The sequence below is a fragment of the Mycteria americana genome, chromosome 13, assembly GCF_035582795.1.
Source record: "Mycteria americana isolate JAX WOST 10 ecotype Jacksonville Zoo and Gardens chromosome 13, USCA_MyAme_1.0, whole genome shotgun sequence".
Taxonomy (NCBI): Eukaryota; Metazoa; Chordata; class Aves; order Ciconiiformes; family Ciconiidae; genus Mycteria; species Mycteria americana.
In genome coordinates this window covers 13,272,285-13,294,999 of record NC_134377.1, presented here as the reverse complement: position 1 = coordinate 13,294,999, position 22,715 = coordinate 13,272,285, and the positions used below count along the sequence as shown (strand labels likewise).

The 22,715-nt window shown below is 39.4% G+C and overlaps 1 protein-coding gene across 1 annotated transcript in view; it reads right to left on the bottom strand.

Moving 5' to 3' along the window:
• Positions 1-16,969, bottom strand: part of TMEM132C (transmembrane protein 132C) — a 229,793-nt gene extending 212,824 nt beyond the window's left edge. Inside the window, exon 1 of the mRNA XM_075516099.1 lies at positions 16,422-16,969. Within this exon, the coding sequence (XP_075372214.1) occupies positions 16,422-16,497 (76 nt within the window). The 5' untranslated portion in view covers positions 16,498-16,969. The remainder of the gene's footprint in view (positions 1-16,421) is intronic.
• Between the last annotated feature and the right edge of the window lie 5,746 nt (positions 16,970-22,715).

The window sequence follows — 22,715 nt, the reverse complement described above, 5'->3', positions numbered from 1 at the left end:
CCCATGACAAGCCATTATCATTTTTCTTGCAGGTCAGTAAAGTTACTCAGGTAAGAGACAAAAAGTTTTGTCATTCATTTGTGTACAGTTTCTGCTGCTCTATCTCACCTGAAAGCTACTGAGAGCCATCTTATAAAAGTGCTCCTCAATCAGAGATACTTCTGAAACAACTCAGAGCACATACAAGTCATAAATGTGGCCACTTGACTAGTTTATAGGGAAACGTTGCTTTGATTTTCTTTTTTTCCTGCACTCTGTTCAAAGACCTAATGAAAAGAAGCCAAAAAGTCACAGGTTCTTCTTCCCATGACTTTTATGGTTGGTAAATTTTCAAAACATGCACTGCTCCAAGCTGGTCCACCACCATCCTCTACAGATGCATCGGGTATTCTAACATCCTTCCACTGAACTCTTCACTTCCATTTTCTTTTGTTTCCTCACAACTTCATTCTCCTGTGATGAACTGTCAGCTAGTGAAATGGAACCACACATTGACCTATCCTACACCAGGACATTAATCACTTGAATGTCACTAATATAAAAATGTTCTTGAGTTCATCTACCCACGGAGAATTTTTTCCTCTAAGTAGTTATCACATACAGGCATATTCAAAAGTTACCTGAGAAACCTCTTTTAGTTTCCTAAAATATCATTCCAATAAACCTGATCCAGATGCTGTCTTTATATGCATTGCTAACGCTATCAGTTTTTAATAAAAATGGAACTGATATAATTAATGGCCTTAATTAACAGTAAAGGTTCTTTGAATCACAAGATGTCTCTTTCAGATCAAAGTGGCACAAGAAAGAGCCTGAGTTCAAATCTATTCCCATGTATCCAGAGTCCTTCTTTAGGATTCTTACTCTTTTTCCACAGCTCAAGATGTTGGCACTTCATGAATCAATCTCAAAGGATATTAAAAGCAGCAGGAATAGCCTACAATGAGCCAGAAGGTTCCTTCACAAAAAAGAATGTTAAGTTTGCCAAGGAAAGCACTAAAAAAAAGTAATAAGGAAATCCAGACTTAAACTTAATTCATCCCCACATACATATGCATTAAGATACAGCCTTTAATGACATATTATTTCTTCCAGAGAACTTCTGCCTAAGGCTGACAGAATGGACAGCTGCTCACCATTTCTTTATCATTATGTATAACCCTATGTGTTAATTCAAGACACAATATTTAAGGGTTGCACTGAATCATTAAAATTCAGATAAACTTTTTATGCAGCTTATCATGATACTATACAGAACACTTCAGAAATATTAGTACATTTACTTACACAACACTTTTCTGGAACAGAATTTTCTACAATTTTAAAAGGGTGAACTGCAGCACAGCAAAATTAGTAACTATGCTCTCAGAAGCATCTGCTAATACAGATGCTTAATTTAGAAAATCTGTGGCCTGATTTTCTGAAGAATACAGTATTAGTGTGAGTTCTGAGCAAATCTATTGCTTACATTAGGGACAGCTATTAAAAAAAATATGAAAGCATAACAAAAATCTGCTTTTACCTTTTCAAGCATAGTGCTAACTCTGTGGCAGGAACAAGAACAGAATATAATTCCCCAGAGTGTTAAACTCCTCTTTAATCTTTCTACAATCTTTGCTGCTTCCATGAGATACAAGTTAACCTGCAAACTTATCCAGCACGTCTGGCTACAGCAAGTAAAGATAAAGGAGGGATTCAGAAAATGGAGTCCCGAATGCCAAGGGAAGTTTCTGAGAGGTAACGTAAGATGCTTAGAACCAGACATGCTCTGCCTATCTTCCTTCTGTAGTTTGCATTTGGCTCATGAGGACAATCTTGTGGTCTTTGAAGGGCTATTAAAATCATGTTCTAGGATGCTGTCACCAATACTGAGTACGAAAAACAGTGACAGCCACAGTGGCTGTTTATACTCAAAAATGCCAAAGTTCCTCTCTGTATAGATTCAGAAGTTAAGCCCATGCTGAGCCTGTTACATCTACACACCTTCCAGCTTCTGTAACAAATAAAGCAGAAGTCCACAGACAATAACCTCCTTCAGTATAAAAACTGGGATTTTTTTTCCCCAGGAAGCTATCCATCCTGTGTACAAAATGAGACAGCAGTCCCGTAGATAACCACCTGTTCCTTAACCCTTGTCATGCCCCGAGATTGTTTCCTCCTCCTTTTCTGCATGAAACAGAATAGACGAAGGAGGCATTCTGAGAGCATGTGAGAGCCTCTGTGGGTCTGCAGCTTTTGCCCTGGAAACTGGGCCCATGATGGCTTATGACAGTTAAAGAGGAATATACCCAAGCAAATCCGTATGCAGCTGTGGTATCTAAGATGCAGTGTGCTCCACAGACAAGACAAGATTCTCAGAATAATGCTGCTGCCACACTCTCAATTCTGCATTAAGAATAGACTAAACTAAATTTTCAGACTTAGAAGTCTGGCAACGTTGAATAGATTTTTCATGGAATTAGACCAAAAGCTCTACGGCTTCAAAAATATTTTTATCCCCCTTTTTATGTGCCTTTTTTTAATGCAGGGACATGTTTGCAGGAGTTCTCTGCAGTCATGAATCTTACTTAGTAAAAATGAATACTAGCATTCATACATCATCATCACTTCAGAAAGAGAGATTAAGGAAAACACCATCCATCTTTGCCTCTAACAGTGAAAATCACAGGGTTTAACCCAACTAGCACTGCTCATGGAAATGATTCTAGCTGGCTAGAACTCAGGATTTCTAGCTGGCTTTGTTCTCAGAAACAACTGAACCACTTCACAGAAACTTTCCCAAATCAGTCAGAAAATATGCAGCATGGAAAACTTCAGCTAAAACTGTTACACCTTGAGAAAGAAACATTTTAAAAGGCTATTATAGTGAGAAGTGTTGAACACTTAATCTAGATGTGATTTTCTGATATACAGATATCTGCCACTTTTTAGATAGAAAGTTGTGATTAAACTAATTTTTTAAATTAAGTCAAACAAAAAACCCAATTTTACGGCACTTCCCTGACTTTTTTCAATATAACACTGATCCATTAGGAAATATCACATATGCAATGAATTAGACCACAGACCTTTCATCTCAAACTGCTTTGAAATGTTGCTTAGTAAACCCACTAGAGTTCATTTTTCCAATGAAGAAAGATTTCTTCACTAAGTCTTCACATTGTGAGTATACCATGTGGTTTGCATTTTCTGTTTCTTCAAAACAGTTTCCCAAAAGCTCACACTGTTTGATTTCATTTTCAGTTAAGAGGAGCTAAAATCTGAAATGTGGTGAAACAAATTAAAAATTACAAGGTATGGGGGGGTCATATTCACCCTGTACTCACGTAGAGTGCTATTTACTTTTGTGCCATGTTAGTATAGAATTTAAATCTCAATATAAACCCAAGTATATTTCTTCAAAGATGATTAGAAATTAACAAAATCACAGGCTGACAACCCAAAACTCACTTTCTAAGAAGGTGGAAGGTTGGATGACATATGTTAGAGTAACAGCTTTCGATAACCAAATCCACAAAACAGCACAGGTAATGGAAGAGAGAGCTTTCCAGCTATGTCCTTTAACATGTAATGCACAGAAATACTAACTGGTGTGGTTCATTATTTTTCAAGTTTTGGGGATTTCTGTTGTGTGTGTCCAACTTCAGTCACATATGTCCAGATTCATCCTACATAACTGAGGCATCTAAAAGTGGATCTTACTTGTCCAAGACTTCAATGATGGAAGAATAAAGGCCTTTTTGGAGTCAAAATATCACATCAATCTGAATCACCCGTTGGAAGCATTTCTTACTCTTCTGTGGTCATAGGAACATAGAGTAATTTGGGATCTTAACTTATATACCTAAGTTAGAGTTTGAATCTGGGCGAACGGGATGGATTTCCAAAAAGTGCTTGACCACTTAAGAGAAGGTAGAGGCCCATCTACTCTTTGAAAAATAAGTCTATAGAGGTTAAATTAATTTCACCTATACTTACGATGCTGTAATATCAACATCTATGTACAGATAAGTTGTTGCTTCCACCATGCTGAAAGATACAGACAACACTTTCAGTTGAAACCCAGAGAGCAAATCACCTCACTCTAAAGCAGACATCTACATTTGGTCAGATGAATCGCCCTCCTGAACACGAGAGACCGTTAACTGGATCACCACAACAATAACTGGAGCAATGATATTGACACTCCAAAGTCAAGCGAGTTTTAAGCTCCAACCATCAGTAAGAACTAAAATATCCAAATTCTGTAGTCTACTAATGAAAATACTGTGCTTTCTTTCCACCACCCTCCCTTCATATATTCAGCTATATCAGGTGGAAAGAACACTAACATTCAAGAGTACTCAACATTAGATGAAGACAGAAAGCACTACACAAACTATTATTCGATACAGCCATAGATGAAATGAACAATTGCTATGCTGACAAAACTTCGGACAAAACTTCCACCAAAACATCTGAGCTTCTCTCTCTGCCTCTGGAAACTCTGTGCAGGGCTACTGCAAGACACAGGGCAGAACAACTGAAAATTCTAGTTACATATGATTATGTTAGTTTTCACCCTCAAAGAAATAAGTAACCAAGGATAAATGTATTTAAAATGCCTCTACTTGTAACAGCCAAATAATCTGGATTAAATATACTTTAAATTATTCGAACACATGGACTCAGATGAATTGTTTTAAACATCCTCCCATGAAAGATGCTGAAATATAATTCTTTGAACTGCACCTATCACTTATAAACATAGACTAATTAGCAGAAAAAGAGAGAGATTTCCAAAAATCACTTCAACCTTGACAGGGTCTAGCAGTGCCAAATTATATCTATCTCCCCTCTTCCAGCAAAGAAATATTTACATGCTGTAAAAGAAGAATTCATACAAACTATTCTTTGCCTGTGAATAGCACTATGAATGTCCTCTTCGTCAAATCTGTTTCCCTTCATAAGAAGGGAAATTGCATGGTAAAATGAGGTAGACTGAAGACACTTTACAAGCAACCATGAATTATTAGATATATACAAAGCAATATATATGTAGGTTGATATCTTGATGAATGGCAAGACTCCCACTGAAATAAGTAGAACTAGGATTTCATTTGCAATACGTAGGGCATGACAGAGTGCCCACAGAGCAGAATTTGCTTCATTACAAAAGAGCTAGAACTTGATCAGCTAACAACTTAGCCAGTGTCTTGGCAGTTATTCATGTACAGGCTCTAACAGTAAAATCCAATTTTTAATTTCAGAAAAGTCCACAGTCATAAAATAATGACCTACAGAAAGTCAAGAGAAACTAATAAGCACTGGTGACCCAAGGCTTCAATTTGACATACTCTTATTAAATGATAAATGAAGAGAGTAGGTGCAAGAGCCACAAAGTACAGAAAAGGTCAGAACGTTCCTAAAGTTTAAGTGGGTTTGGACCACTGTTAGTTTGCTTCAATATACAAAGTTGAGAGATCCATTTCAGGGTCTAGCTCAGGATCCAAAATTTTATAGGCATTCAGAATGGTAGATACAACTCCAACTTTACACATCGGTGCTACTGACAAAAGTGGATCCTTTTCCTCCCCCCAAATAAAACAAAAACAAATCAATGTAAGTACTCTTCAAATAAACTATTTGCATTTTGTGACTTTCCTGAACAATATTGCCTAAAGACATGATTTTTACCTCAAACCAGTTCTGACATTACTGCACTACATGATCGTGTTTAAATGTCATCTGATGATTCATATTAAAGTGCCACAGTTTCATCGCTACAGCTAATTTAATTCTAAATGAATTTTCAAAATCAAGACAAAAGTTCAGTGGAAGCCTGAAGCTTTGAGGACTTGTGAAGCTTTAAGCCTGAAATATAGTGATATCCAACTTTAATCCGTGAAATAGCGAAGGCAACACCATGAATCTATGGTTCTCTGAATAACTGTGTAATGTAATAAAGTAAGACCTTGCAGATTGTTATTGCACTATAGGTGTTTCCAGACCAGCATGTGTCTTAAGACCAGTCAGCACCCTCCTTTCATCTCCAGACTGCTTGTGACACTCCAAGGAAAAAAGAGAATATAGTAATTCCATTGTCACACACAATTGGAAAAATTCCTTCTACTAGTTTGCTAACATTCCAAAGCACAACACATTAGTCATATTTTCATATTGATTCCATAAACTAATGAGCACCTCCAGTGAATTGCTGAGTACCATCATGTGATACTGATCTTGTATCAGAGTGGTTTTCTCCCTGGGTAAAAATGAAACAGTAATAATTAATTCACATTACTATCTAATAAGTTGCAAATATTATTGTAAAAAGAACTTGCAATTTTACACCAAAGAAGAAAATATTTTTCTACTCACATTATGATAACAAAAAGGTAATCCAAGTGCTAGTCACTCCCATTTTACAGATGAACAAATTAAATCTGAGAGGTTACCTAAGCATTCACATTTGCATATACACCTGGAGAGAGAATTAAAGAAAACAGGGAACCCTACTTACAATTTCTTGCTCTTCCCATTAAAAAAATCCCTTTTCTCACTGAGATGGAATGACAAGGGGGCATGCTAAACAAAGATATGGGAAGAGAGTTCCCTATTTCTGAGTTCTTTTAAGAGATTTCCTTCTGAAATTTTCCATGGGATGATTATGAACAACAGAAGCACAAAGGCATTTAAAACAGTATGAGCTCAATAGCATCTCTCATAAGAGATAGTCTTTTTGAACACCTATAAAAGATGGAAAATATAACGATTACTCACTGTGCCAAATAAAACAATTTTTTTTTTAACAGTAAGTTTTGTCATCTAAAAGAGTAAGACTCGAAGATACACAAAAGAGACATACCAGGTCAGACACAAGAGACCCAGTCAAGAATAATCACACACTCATGTAATGTCACATCAGCTTCTCCAAGAGGCACAGGCTTTACACTGACGTTAGGCATGTGCAGCTCCCTTTGGCTATTCGTGCCAAAGCGTGTCACATAGAAATTCACTGAACAAGCATTTTGTAGCACAGATGCTGTCTCCAGAAAATGTGAAGCCTTTTCTAGTTGTGCTACCCATACTCGGTATGACTCAAGTCCAAATCCCAAATTACAGAGAAGCATCTCTTTCATCTAAACAATTCAATACTGCACACCTGGAGCTGTGAAATACATCATAAAGTTTCAGAGTACTCACCAGAAGAGCAAAGCAGATAAGAAAGAAATCCTAAATTAAACTCATCATTAAAAATGTGGAAACATGAGGAATGACAGCCTAAAGTTACTAGGAAGTATGGCAAAAGTGTAATACAAATTGTTCCTCTACAAGTTTTTTTTATAAATCTGTTGCAAAACTGAAACCCTCATGAGTTTTCAGGCTAATACTATTCACAAGCAGGTATCCACCCTCACTAAGGGGTAGTCAAATTCAATCTCCCTCTTCCCTGATGTTCTGATCAGCGAAAATTAACAGGTACTGAGAAGTCAATACTATATTACCTTCTCCACAGTATTTATTTATTGTATTTGCTACTCTTTATTTCATGCCAGCAGAGTGATAAGTCATTTGATTCTCCAGAGCAGAAACAAAAATTCTGGCTCTTTCTACAGAGATATGAAATTAAAAAGAAAAGAACACCACATCAAGTTGTGCAAAAATGAATCAGGTTTAAAAGAATAAAGATGGATAAGGTGTAATTACTTTCTCCACCAGCACATACACACCACCAACCAAGCAAATGCTGGAGATGAGTGTATGTAACAAACACGCTGTAACAGCCCAGTAAATACAGGCCACTGATCAGTTAGGTTTCACTGTCTCAACCTGTGGCATTGTACAATGATTGACAGGGTAATTCAGCTGCAGACAACAAGAATTAAAATGATTAATTAAATCAGAAAACAGTTGGGCCCAAGTCCATACCCACTCATGGCAACAGGAAGGTTCTACCTGGTTACAATGGGCCTTGGAGCCGCAGACATGACAAGCAGGCCTGCACCCCACCTGTCCAGCTCTTTCTCCTCGCTATGCAGCACATCACTACTCCAAGAATGCATTCTGCATCCCGGGCTCTGACAAAAAAAACCAACATAGCCTAGCAGCTGCGTACTTCTACACCCATTTTGTTGAAGTCTGAATCCTTTTTTCCATCAACATGACTGAAATCTGTATATGCTCCCCAATATATTTCTGCTCATTTTGTCACTCCAGTTCTAGTCCCAGCTTCCCAAGATGTTCCCTTACACAACCCCCATCTTTACCCAGTGTTTCTCACCCAAGGTTCTTGTCTTTCTGCAAACCCTCATCCTCACTTTTTCCTTTACACCACCTTCCATAGTCACTCTTCCCCCAATTAGTCTTCTTCCTCCTTACCCAGAAAGCCTGACTCTCCCTCCCACGTGTCCCCAAACTGATTCTTGTCCTTGCCAATGTTCAGACCACACTTTCCTGCACCATTCCCCTTCTGCCCATTTCACTCTCCACCTTAAGCTCCAGCTTTGTCCTTTCTTTATTCCAATTAGGCAGTTTCCTCTTCCAGCAATCTCCCCTGCAGCTAGGGAAGGGGACGGAGCATAAAGAGCACAAGGATGATCACTGTCCCTAACCCACAGCTCTTACGCTTTGCCCAGGTCAGACTTCTGCAGTGAAGATCTGTAATTGCAAGGAAAGTAGAGCTCACCCTGACATGGCATATGCCCAGTGCATAGCAATTTTCATAGAATTTAGCTATAAGAACACATCAACTCTTTCCTTGTCATAAGCAAATTCATTCTTTCAAACGTTGCTAACTTAACATCCCATCAAATCAATCGTGGACTGTTTTCTCAGCAATCTCACAGGTCTCCTCCTGGCAAGTTTCATCGGGGTATCAGTCCTTCTCAAAGAAGAGGTCAGCAACTATTTTTTAAACAAAGGAAAATCCACAGTTCCGCCCCCCACCTCCACTAGCTCTGTTCTTGTAAACCACTGAACTCTTGGCTGAAGTTTTGGAAAAGAAAAAAAACGTATTCGATCTGAGGCAGATGCTTGGCATGCAATATTTTAGCTGAAATAGTTAATGGTTGGGGAATTTATAAGAAACTAAAGCCAAACTCTTTTAATGGCAATTCTAATAAGAAGCAGTGCTACCAGTCCTGTTTGTAATAACAGTGCGAGAAAGTTGGGGGCTTGGGCTTTTTTTGTTGGGGGGCAGAGATGGCATACATTTGGTTCGGTTTGAACTCAGGAAAATAGTTTTATCTTAAGCATCAAAAAGTGCGTTCCACCTGAATGAAGAAATGGCAATACATTAGCGTAAGCCTCACTTTTATTTGTTCAAAATGATACAGAATCAGCAAAATGAGAAAACACACCCAATACAGAAATCAAAGCTGCGTAGTTTACCAAGTGCCTCTCATGTTCTCTAACCTCTCAGTGTTTAATATCCTGCATTGGATATATAATGTAAGCAACTCCCATAACAATCTCTTTTTTTACTATAGTGTCCCACGAACAAATTAAAGCCATACCGCTGCAAGTGCTAGGCTGCAGCACCACACATGTTTAAGCTGTCCCTCCCCCACTTGGGCCCATCCTCTTTTTTGCTTATACAAGCAGTAAGTTGATCCCAAGGTGATACAAACTTATCCTTTATTAAAAAAAAAAAAAAAAAAGTATTTTATGTGTTTTATCTCCCTGAAGCAGCTGACAGAGGAATTAGAGGCAGCCAGAGTTGGCACAAAAAGAGGGTTGCTCAGTTTGGGAGAGGGCAGAAACCTGGCAGCATCAGTTTACATTGGCTCAAGATGGTAAGGAACTGCACCCTCAGGCAATACAACTGGTTAGAAAACGGAATTTCACAAGGACAGAAACTAACATTTTGAAGTTCTTTCATTCTCAATCAGAAGGAAAAAAATTAAATTGTTACATAAAGTGAAAATGCTTTTCAAAAGTCATTTGGAATGGCAAATCTTTTCATAGCAGCTACAAAGAGCTGGTTCATTTTTTTAATATCAAAACAATATTATAGAAAAACACTAATTATGTGCTCTATAGAGTATCTATGCTATTATCAGTTTGTATTTGACTACATTTACTAGAAGTCAAAATAATAATTTTATGTGAAATAGTTAACTTCACAAAAAATATTAAATTATCTAAGTAAACTTTAGATGCAAGCACAATTTAAAAAGTAAATTGTTTTGTAAATCATATCAGTTTCAAAAATATTTTCAAGTTAAGAACTGCTCAGTTGAAAATTTTTATCAAGCAGAAAAATACAGCAATTACATAAGTAATACAACACTAGATGTATTGGTGGATATATTTCAACATCTATACTCTGCGATTGCATGTTGCAGTTAATGAGCAGAATCCAGTGGACCAGCCCCTCTGTTGCAGCAGTATCATGGGATATCAGCTTACCTCTTATTTACTTCAGATTTCCTCTTCATGCACAGAGAAACTGACTTTTAGATGTGCTCAGGAGACCCTTAAGGATTTGTTCCATCCAAAAGCATAAACTCTTTTCAAAGTCTTTTTTCATAATTAAGCAAGCTTCCTCCCCTTTACATTCTTATTTAACTTCAAAGTTTTCATATAAATGTCAAATTCCTAACCACTGTTTTGGGGCTTAGTGTTTGCTTCATATTATTGAAAAGGACAATTCATTTAGAGTCTCCCCTTGCAGCAGGTTTGTGTTTCCTGATCTTAAAGAGGAACATACAACTAAAAGCACCAAACACACAAATTCTGGTAGCAACAGACATTAAATGTATTTATGATAAAAATATTAAAAATTTCACCCAGTCCTTCTACAAAATTGTACAGATTTTATAACAATTGTAGAAGAAAATGCAAAATATTATGGGAGAAGAAACAATTAACAAAACAGGCATTTGACCTCACACATGACACTTCTAACAGTAGCGGATGGCAAAATCAGATTAAATTCTTACTGCGGTAAATAATAAGTGTCCACTTAAGGAGACTTGTCTAGCTCTTTACATCTGTCAAGCTGCTAAAACTGCACAGTTGTAAGAGAATGCTTTTGATAATGACAGTGGAACTACGACTAGTATGATCTGTGTTATTCAAGCAAGAGAAGTGCCAGAAAAGGTTCTCTCCCAGCACAAAGTTACTGACCCAAGATGTCAGTGATGCAATAGTAAGACATTAGCACATTTCTTAAGTGTAGTGGCAAAGAACCACTTAGGCAAAATGTACTTCCCTAAAGAAAAGTTCACCTAATTGACCAGTGCTACAAAGATGCCTGTAATTTTAGTGATGGGGATGACACTTTGTTTATGGAATTCAAGCTCAACAGATTAATATGCTTTAGAATAGCAAAGAAAATAGAAGAGTAGACTCACTAGGTCATTTCACTAGATACAGTTGAAAAGAAAAATGATGACCTGAGGCTGTGTATTGACCCAAAAAATGTGAACAAATAGATTCCATTTGCTAACTAAAACAGACACAGGCACTACTGGACTGAAATTATTTCCAAAGCTAGATGCATCCGCAGGCTTTTACCAGATACCTCTAAGTGAGGAGACTGCAGAAGCTATGAACTTTCAATGCACCATTTGTCCGTCCCTGTTTCAAAAGGGTCACATCTGTCACTAGAGCCTGAGCCAGTCCACAGAACACAAAACAGTACAACTGCTTGAAGAGCTGAACACTGTGAAACTGTTTTGCTAGGGTACTGAGTCTGTAAGGAAGACTGAATAAAATATAAAGGACTCAGGCCTGTAAGAGCAAGTCAGGACAAGAGTTTGAACTAGACAAAGGCAAGTTTTCTGGCCAGAAAGTTATTGCATATCACTATGAAGGACTGAGCACTCAAATTTCAGCCAAACAGCTTAAGTTAACACCTTAGAGCATCACAAATATTACCTGTATTTGTATCACTGTAGTGTTTAGATGCTAAGCAAATAAAAAGGTCCCACTGGACAAAGTGGCCAAACCAGGATCAAGTCCTTCACCAGTGAAACGACAATCACAGTAGATGAGAGACAGGGAGAGAAAGAAGGAAATGACTGATGAAAGCAGCAAGACAGTGATATTCTTGACAGTAGAGGCAAGGTCTGATTCCTGCTACACAGCTTTCCTTTTACTAAATCCTCTTGCCTCTTTAGTATCAAATCTACCTAGTATACATTACATGTCTCCTTCAAACTGATGGACAAGTATTATTTTAAGTCACCCACAATATGTGTTGGCTTTCTCTTGCATCCTCAGTTTAGCTTTTTAACATCCATATTAGACATTTTCAATTACTGTCTTTACACACTTAAGTTCTCTCAACTTGTTGCCATTTTACTTTTACATCTTTTATCATAATATGCTTTTTGCCTCTCTCAAAATAGCTAGGACACGTCTAGTGGAGCCTGCCAGATGTCAACTACTGCCAAAAAGCTCAGTGTGGCAGCACAAACTGGCATGCAGCATATGAGTAAATCAAAGGGTTTACCAAAGCCTTGAAGAAAATTGGGATTCAGCACAACAAATCTCTGACACCTCTTCAATGGCATGATAGTACTCTAAAGATTTCAAACTTTCATTTACTTATTTGTCTCTTGACTAACTGCCTTAAATAGGTGTGACCCTAACCACAGTTACGAACAACAGCTCAGAGAGATTTCCTACAGAGAGGCATTACCTTGAAAACTCTACCCAGGAAAGTTTGGATACCAACAGTCGCAGCAAATTTACCATTATTCATAGAGTTTCTAGCTATTCCTTACAAGCCACCTTTCCAGTAGTGCTGAACTACTGCTTTGCCAGGAGAGTTAAAAAAAAAAAAAAAAAAAAACACGCAGAACTAAATCCCAATTCTCAATAAAATCCCCATCCCTTCATCTCAATGAAGGTAGTTTTTTCAATACTTACTAATATTTAGCTATTTAAGAAAACATAATGGTGTGCTGTTTATTACTTCATCTCATACACATACTTAGTTCCCCAATTCAAGAGCCAGACATGTATTTATGCATTAGAAAAGCAATTACAGGTATGACATTTTATATCCTGCAGTCATGCGTTTAGAAGCATGCTTGAACAGACATTTATAATATAACTGCTGGGTATTTTACTAGGTAAGTACAGCATCTAATAAACTTTAAGATCTACTACCAAATATGAAAACAAAGTAAATTAGAATAGCACTATCTCCATTTTGAAAGTGTTATATCCAAAAGAGAGATTAGCCACTTATAAAACTCCATGCAGTTATAATTTAATATAATGCAAATCCCTGCTGTGTTCTTTGCTAGCACTAACACGATGAAATTAAGAAAAAGAAAATTTAGGAAGTTTTCCGTGACACTAGGGTATGCCATGCTATTGAACTTTCAAAATAAGATATAAAAAACCTCACTGCTTGAATAATTTAAAATTGGAATGAAACAATGTTCAAAATAAAGAGCCTCAATCATTTTCCATACTAGTGTAACTAAAACAAGGACATATCACATGATTGTGGTATAAAGAAGAGCAGAACCAAAGCAGGTGCTACACCAACCTATGGATGCACAACTGTGTTTGCGTTTGTGTTCAAACACTGCTTGAGTACCTAAAATTCTGGTAACTCCATGTACCTTTAACATCTGCTCATGTTCAATACTCCCTTGCATATATGTACTTCTTGTGCAAACAAATCAATCCTCTAGCTGTGCATCCTTAAACTCTTTTTTAGGACTTACTAGATTCTGTATTTCCAGTTTCTGTGATCCTTGTTTTAGTTCCCAGCTAATATGAAACTGAGGATTCCCAGTTATCTATGCATTATACAATAAAGTAAACCTGTACGCTTGCGTTCTCATTTATGCTCGGGTTCAAAAAAACAATTAAAAATAAAAAACCTTACTTCAAGCTCATGAATACCTCCTATTGGCTGTAAAGAGGCTTAAGCACATGCATTAGTACTTTGCTGAAAAGAGGTCATTTCCTGAAAGGAATATATATACACACTCGGGATTTACTTATGTAAATATGATTTCACACACATACTCTCCACCTAGGGAACAGGCATCCAATAATTGGTATGTAAAACATGTGCTTGTACCTGAATGCAAGGCCACTTTTGCACGCTGACTTTTTATACATCCTGGTCTGACTAGAGGCATGGCTTAAATTAAATGCCAAGCTTCTTTCTTGAGATTGAATGAATTAACATTATTAGCCAGATAATAACCACAGCATAATGGCACACTGAAGCCTAAGGCAACATTTCAGGAGAATTTTCTTAGAAATTCAGGCCTGATAGGAGATGCTAATGAGTTTAGAGAAGTAAATATAGCTCTTTAAATAGCAAATGACAACTTGTCTATAATAGTAAGTTTCTCAGCACATTTACAAACGTTTTCGCTTGCGAGCTATAAAGTGACTTTCATTTAGTTGGACTTTAGCTCTCAAGAACAATCACTATCCTAACACGCGAACAAAAAGAGTGCAAATACACAAGGGGAGCGCAAATGAAATGCTTGTTAAGGCCTCACAAGGAAACCATACAAACACCTTATTTAGTAAGTTTAATTAACCGGCTCTTTTCTAAATCATACTATATGCCCAGCAATGCTGAGAGGCAAATTCCCTGCTCAGCAGCTCTGCTTTTTTTCCCTGAAGGAAGGTAATATTTTCTCTTTTATTCTCAAAGAGCACAGCCCAGAAACCCCCAGCAGCTGCTGCTAGCAGCGGCTAGCTGTGGCACCACTACTGACTTTTTTACAGCATGGCTGAGTCAATGCTGACCCAGGTTCCAGCAGAGAGAAGCGGCTTAACGAGGTTGGGTTGTTTATAACCTCTCACTGTAGCACTTTCTCCCACCCTTAAGACGGAGCACAACCTATGTATTTCTCTTATAAAAATATTTTCAGATAGAAAATTCCCATATATCAGTGCCTAACTCAATATATTAAGTCTAATGCAAACACTTACTGGAGAAGATGCGTTTGTGACTGTCAAAGCTGCATGGCAGAAGAGACACACTGCCCGAGAAAAATGCCAGACTCTCTTTACAAGTCTTAATCTCATGCTGTCTCTGAAAGTGAGCACGAGGCTAATATAATTGTCACCTCCAGGCTGCAGCAATCAAAACAGAAACCCATATTTTCGATTCTTCACATCAGCACTTTCAGAGCATGTCAAGTCACTGGGATGTCCATTAATTTTAATGTACTATATTAAAATGACCAGCATTAAGAGGCCATGCAATTTTCTGCCAAGCACTTTGTTTTCCCTACCGATCAGGGTGGGAAAAGTCCTTTTATGAATTGCTACCGATTCTGCCCTTTGCTTCACTCTTGAGATACTTCCGTATATCTCACGGCTGCCTCTACAATCAACTACCCTGGGAGAGAGGCTGGCAGGACTGGACCAAACTAAACAGTGAAGAGTCTTTCATTAGTAATCTTCTTATGTCAGTCAAACAGCACCACTAATACCAACAGGATAAAAGGCAAAATCATTTTTTTTATCCCTAGGAATGGCAACAACAGCAAGAATTGCAGAGAGCTTAACAAGTTTCCATCCCCCCCAATAGGGGAGGAGGATATGTTTTTAGAAAATGTCCACAACTATCATGGTCTGAGCAAGAAAACAAGGAGTGTTGAGACATGGCAGTCACCTACCATTCTGCACAGAAATCCCTGTTTGGATCATGCACGATTTGCATTCCTGAATCACTTTAGAGAAGATTTGCCTTTGTCAAAGGGGCTCTGTGATCACAGAAGTTCAGCGATGAGAAAAAAAAGCAGATCATTCAAATGACCTCTCTGCTAAGACAAACCTGTTCCTCAGCTGTCCCTTTAATCAAGATAACAAGCATCTTGTCCAGTCCAGGTAATAGGGCTTCTATCCAGTCTCTAGAGCGACCACTGCACAACTCCAATATAATTTAAAGGATGCTATTCCTAAACACTGTCATTGTACTCCTAGTGCCTCTTATAGCTTTTACCGCTCCATATATTCCGTTCCAAGCTGGGACGGGGACACCCTCTCCCACAGAAGGGATCCCTTTAACACAACGCAATAATTAAGATGCATTTGTAAATATCATCATCGAGGCAGAAAGAAAGGAAACTTTCCCTGTTTCTCATTTTAGTCAAATGCAAGCTTGCAAGGTTTCCTACCGTTCAAATAAACAAGGGGGGCGGGGGCGGGGGGGGGGGGGGGGGCAGAATTTTAATACAGCAGAGAGAAATAGAAGCAGGATTTAAAGGAAAAGAGGCGGCAAGGGGAAAAGGAGGAAGGAGTAATTTAGTCCACAAGCCGCTACGGTGGAAAACAAGGCGCTTGCTTAGGAAGGAGTTCAAGTCGCTGCCTGAGTGGCTGCAAACCAGCCCAGCGCAGCCTGTACGCGATCAACTGGTGACTCCACTCGCTCCAACAGAGAGCACCAGCCGGCTCCCTCCCTCCGCAGCCCCGCCAGCGACAAGTGCCTCCCCGCTTACCTCCGCAGAGCAGGGCTCCGAGGAGCAGGCTGACAGCCGGGCAGCGGGGCCCGCCGCCCCGGGCAGCCCCCGCCATGCCGAGGAGACGGGGACACGTCCCGGGCGCGGCTCCGGGGGCTCCGCCGACGCCGCTAGCTCTCCCCGCCCGCCGCCCGCTGCGGGCGCGCCATCGCCGAGCTTCGCACGCACACCTCGCTCCGGAGCGCCCTCAGCCCCGCGGCGGGCTCCTGCCCATGCCGGCTCCGCTCCTTCTCCTCAGCCCCGCACGCCCGCGCCTTCCCTCTCCCCTCCGCGCCCTGCCCTAGCGCCGGCGGGGGCGGGCCGGGGGGGCAGCGCCCATGGCGGGCTGAGGCGGGCGCCCCGGCACCGCCACGCTCCCCGGGCAAAACTTTTCAAGGGGCGAGCGAAGGGCGGAGAGGGTCCTGGAGCCGGCGGGGCTGGCTCGTCCCCCGCTAAACCCGAGCGCCCTCCGCTGCAGCTCCAGCCGGCTCCGCTCCCCGTGCCTTTATCTCGGGGCCGCCGGCAGACGCGCGCACACACACTTTTCCCTCAGAGGAGGGAGGGAGGGGGAAGGGAGGGGGGACCGCCGCGCTCGAGCCGGCGGCCGTTGGCGCTCGCGGCGGGGAGGGGGGCGGGGGGAGCCCTACCTACGGCCGCCCTCAGCGCGGGGCGGGAGGCGCTGAGGGGAAGGAGACCCTGGGGCAGCGGCTGAGGGGAGGGCGGCCCGGCCCCGAGGCGGGGAGCAGGACCCGGTGTCGGTCCCCTGGAGCCGAGCCCCCCCCGCGGGAGGAGGCTGACGAGGTGAGACGCCCGCTCAGAGCGCCGGGGCTGTGAGGGAAGGAAGGAGTTTTGCAAAGCCGGCGTGACAGGAGACAGGGGAGTCCTGCCTCGGGGTGCGAGCTGGCCAGGTTGGGGGCCGAGGGCGGAGATGAGGAGAGGGGCACGGGAACGAAGGGACCGCGGGCGCAGCTGGCCCTGGGGAGTAGAGAAATTCCCCTCCCACACGAGGGACCACCGCTGACCTCACCGCCCCATTTCTGCACTCCTGCTGACTTAAGTCCTGCGGTAAAGCAACGTATCTTAAAAATAGAAAACCAAGAGAAAAGAGCCTTACCAAAACAGGAGTCTTTATTGTGCACATAAGCTTCCCTCCAGAGAGAGGGAAGCCCACTGCAAGCCCCAAAACGAAGAGAACAGCTTGACCCACCTGTATTTCACCCAGCTGTAGCCTGTCATTGCCTCCTCGTCCTCTTGTTTTTTCTTTTCCTTCTGCACACTTCTTCAGTTCTGTCTTCTAAACATAATTCACAGGCCATGTTTTTATTCCTATTCATTAACTTTGATGTTTTCACTCGGGTATGCTGAATAACTTCAGCTGGCATCTCTTCCTCCTTCTTGTGGCAAAAAATGTAATTTTTTGTGGCCCAACAGTAAACATACTTTTAGTAATCTTCACTACAGCTGTGGCATACAGCAAGCAAGGTGCAGTTTAGTACGAATAGAGTATTTGAAGTATTTTATTGTAATAAGTATTGAGTACAGAAATGACCTAAGGAGAGAAACAGCAGCAATGCCTTAAAATGGTGACCTCTTTTCCAACCTGCTGCTTTTATCCTGAGAAATTAGGCTCTGATCCTTCAGGCAAATACTCACAGCCAGTCCTCTATGGCTGGCTAATCAACCAAAATCAGTGAGGTTCCCTCCATCTGGGGTCAGTTACTGAAAGAGGTGTCAAAGTTTATCATTAGATTTACCCTAACAAAATAAGTAAAACATATTTTGGCTGATTCTAAAAAGCCTATTGTTCATGCAAGACATTATTTCCAGTTTGATAAGCCAAGTCAAGAAAGACTACCTTAATACAGAGATTTCTGATGAGGAACTGCAGAGAACTTCGTCAGGGGTATGCTTTGTGCTGTCATGGTTTACATAATTTTATTGTCAGTAGCAGCTAATTCAAATGTGGAAAAAGCAGAAAGAGGATATCATATGGATGCAATTTTAACATCATTTTTCTCGCAAGAATGTAAAGAAGCATTTCTCAGTGAAAAACTCATTCAAAAATATGTAACAGCTTTAGTTGCTTCTGCTTGATTGTAAATTCTGCTAGACACTACACATACTTGTTAGATGAGTTTAAATATAAGAATCCAGCAGTCAACAGTAAAACACAGCAGCTAACAAACATTTATGTCCTGCACTTGAATTTGTAGGTAATGCGTGTATACAATCTATCTGACTTATAAGAGATAGCAGATACAGCGAAGACAAATGCTATTTATTTCCAAGGCAACTTTTACTAAGGGACCAAAACCCAATCCTATCATCATTCATAAACTACCAACATTTGTCTTCTTTGAATTGTGAAGAAAAATCAATATGATGTAAATTAGATGGAACATGAGATTATTTGGAAATACTGACAAGTAGGATACGTCCTGCTTATCTGATCCAAATTGGAGTGTATATGTTATTTGCATAACATGCTCTGAAGAAAGTTTTGGAAGTTGCACATAGAACCCATTGGCAGAGACTTTCATGGATAAGAAGTAGAAGTCAGAGAACAAGGTGATAAATATGGTAAAGAAGTCTGGACAGACTTGTCATTGTAGGTACAATATTTCAGTACCAGAATTTTAAATAGAAGCTAGCATTTTCAAAGTAAACCAAAGGAGTTAAATACACGACTCATAGTCAAATTCAAAGAACCTGGCTTAATTTATTTCTTAATGCATTATAATGAACATATGGGTTGCTGTGAACAATTTATAACAGTAGAATTAACACCAAGCACAAAAACAGGGAAGGGGTGTGTTTGAAGGCAAGGGAGAGTATATATGGAGTCCTGAAAAAGGAAATCATAATATTAAGATTAAAAAAATATGGGAAATGTCATTGCCTACCTTTGATACGGTCCAAATTATGTCTCTAAACATGTAAGCAAAGTCATTCTGTGTATGTTAAATCATAAGTAGTCCTGAATCTGTTTGGATTTTTCTGATGTTTTATTGCTCCAGAGTGGTTTTGTGCATTTAAAGTTAGATTCTGACATTTTATGCATGTTGGTTATTATGCTACTCCTCAGATTATCCAGTTGAAGTAGGTTAGTTTGCAGAAACTATATAACATGAATGGATATGAATTTAGTCCTAAGAGTTCAATTCTGTTCTCACTAAAATTTATGGAAATTTTATCCCCAAGTCCAGGTCTTACCTTGTCAAAGAGTTACTCAAGTGAGTAAGGAGAATTGGTTAAGTGTTTTTGTTTCTGGTGATTTTTACCACTAGCTTAGCCCTAAACTTCAGCACATCCTAGTAACGATGTGTCATGGTATATATATCCCTTGAATATAGGGAATTAATAGTATGAACTTCATTTTGCATAGTATGTAACTTAATTTTGTTACAGTTAAATTTGTCACAACATAGATTTTGTCACAATTTTTTTATTTTCTACTTGTAGTAAATATTTCATCAACAGATATTTTTAATGGAGTTACACAACTTTGTTTCTCCAAAGGGATCTCAGGAGTTTAAGTTTTGAAGTCTTTATGGGCTCTTGTGACTTGTAATAGGCAAAACTGAAATTTTCAGTCTTACATGTAGCATATTCCCTGCAGTAAGTGTAAGGAAACAAGGAACATGCTCAGAAACAAATAGAGTGACAGTGGGCCAGAGCTGATTTCTTAGGGTCAGTCAGCCTCCTAAAATTTTCCAAAGTACCATGCAGTGTACGTTAGGCTGAAAATGCAACCTACATTGAGGTCTCTCACAACCTCTTTATATTTTGCCAGCCGCAATTTTAAAGTCACATGCCAATTCACTGACCCAATGCTAAAAAATGAAAGCAGAAAAAAAAATCCACCACATTGAAGCTCCTATTGCCATGTGCAGATAGCAATTGATAGCAGAACTCTCCAACCTGTATGCAGGCATTGAGGTATTTTGTACAATTCGCATTTTGCCGATGCATCTATTGCGTCCATGCAGAAGTTCTGTTCGGTGGCTATATCTCACCAACATTTCTCAGGTGAAAACACGATCATACACTTTGAGGAGTAACATATTGTGTAGGTGACTGAGTGTTACAATAGGTACTTACAGCTATCCAAATTGCTATTTTTTGTTAGAGAATGAAAAAGCTATAAAGCTGTCTTATACTGAGCATGGGGATGTGTAACATTCATCATAAAATGGAAAATAGTTGAAATACAAGATTTTACAGATTTTTCCCTTAATGTGAAAATGTGTTTTTTTAAGGCAAAAAGCGACCAAATTTTGTGCTATGTAGACTTTCAATTACAAAAGAAAATAAAAAACCTGTCAACCAACCCTAAGTCTGGACTGGAAGCAAAAGTATGTCAGAAGGAATAATCTGATAGAACTTTAGAAAACAGATGTTGGGATTGTGATGTTGCCAGCAGTTTAGCACTCATGACATAAGTGAGTATGATAGACATTGCAGCTTGTAATCTTGATTTTAATCATTCTGTAATGAAAACTAGTCTTTGACCACTACTCTAATTTAGCCAAAAACATAGATGGTCCTTGATACATGTGAGTGGGTTTGGATGTGATCATCTAGCACTACGTCTACTACTCAAAGGCCCATTTAACTTGTTCTCTGTTTTAGCTTGCCATGTATTGTTATCCTTGGCACTATATCATATGAGACTGTCTTTCATTGTGACCTTAAACACTCTATCCCTCAATGTCCTTATATGTATAATGGGATAATGACACCAAATAGTTGCTTCAAGTACATGGACACATAGAGGAAAAAAGCTACATATATATTCTACCATTCTTTAAAATTAATAGGACTAGGTGAATAAATAGCTTTCTTATTTAATGTATGCCTCTCTGCTCACTTATTTGTAATTATTCAGAATTATACTTTTCTTAACTCTTCTTCTTTAAATATAGAATTTTAAACCCTCCTTTTCACATTCCAAATGTGATCATGGCCAGTTCAGTGCACGTGTCCATACCAAAATTGCATTCTGTATTGGCCCACATATACAAGGTCCAACAGAAAGAAAGGGAGAGTGGTGCACCCCAAATTCTGCCAGAGATCTGAAGTCACATAAAGGAATAGAGTGAAAAAGTGTTCAGTATTCAGTTTTATCCCATCCTTGGACCTGAGCGCATTATCATCTTTCTTCTGTCTTCTATGCTTTGTTTTGCAGTTAGGAGTATTGCCATTTAAAGTGATTTTATTATACTTCAGTGTCAGCATTTATCTTTGAAATAGAGATACAACTTGTATCTCTTACAGTTATGCATTTGTGCTGCATGCAGACAGCATGGCATGGGTTTACATTCAGTATATCTGAAATGTATTTTTCTACCATAGTGCCTGGCATTGTCATCTTTTTGGTTGACAAATGTTTTTAACAAGGACTTAGGATCACAAGATACCATTACTTGCAAAAGGAACCACCTCACCTAGTCACTGTGATCTTTCCTAGTTATTATACTCATGACTGTAAGCAATGTACACAATATCTATCTATTGCATGGATCAAAAATTTGGGGTGCCATGGGTGCGTACCCTTCAGTTGTAGATCTGAAGATATGGCTTTTTTGATCAGAAGACCACTCCTCAAATGACAACGGAGTATATAAAAAAACAGTAGATACTCAAATCACTGATATCAGAGGGGTTAAATATGTGGCCTTCCATCCTACCATTTGACTCTGCTACCAAAATAAGGTAAATTTTGGTAACAATGGAGACAAAATGCCATGTTGCTAACATGGTTTTGGGTATTTATTGCCTAGTTCTATTCACAGATAGTTTAGTAAAATAAGGGAAGTATGCTTCCTCTGACTTGTCCCTTTGCCAAATTTATCAATGAGAAGCTTCACAGAAACAGGTCCAGGAAAGAAACTACAAGGTAAAGGGCATATCATATAAAATGGGGCATTTGATAAAAAGCATCTGTGATGGGGGTCTGTGAATGCAGGGGTCTGTAGGGGTCTGCGAATCTTTTCAACATTTTAATTTCTGGTTGCAAAGGCTTCACCTGACACATCAGCTTTACAAAAGTCATGCCATTAGCTAGATGCAAATTTAATTTTCTGCACTTATATAAAAAAAATTACTCTATGTGGATGCAAAAGCTTTTCCAAAATTTTCAATAACTGAAATTTTTGAAGAAGCTGATCTTTTTTCCTCAACGTGCTAAGCATCTCTATAATACTAGCTGCACTGAGTCAGACCAAAGGTTCACCTAGCTCGTTTCTGACAGTGGCCAAAACCGGATGCCTTGGGAAGAGTACAAGAGGGCAA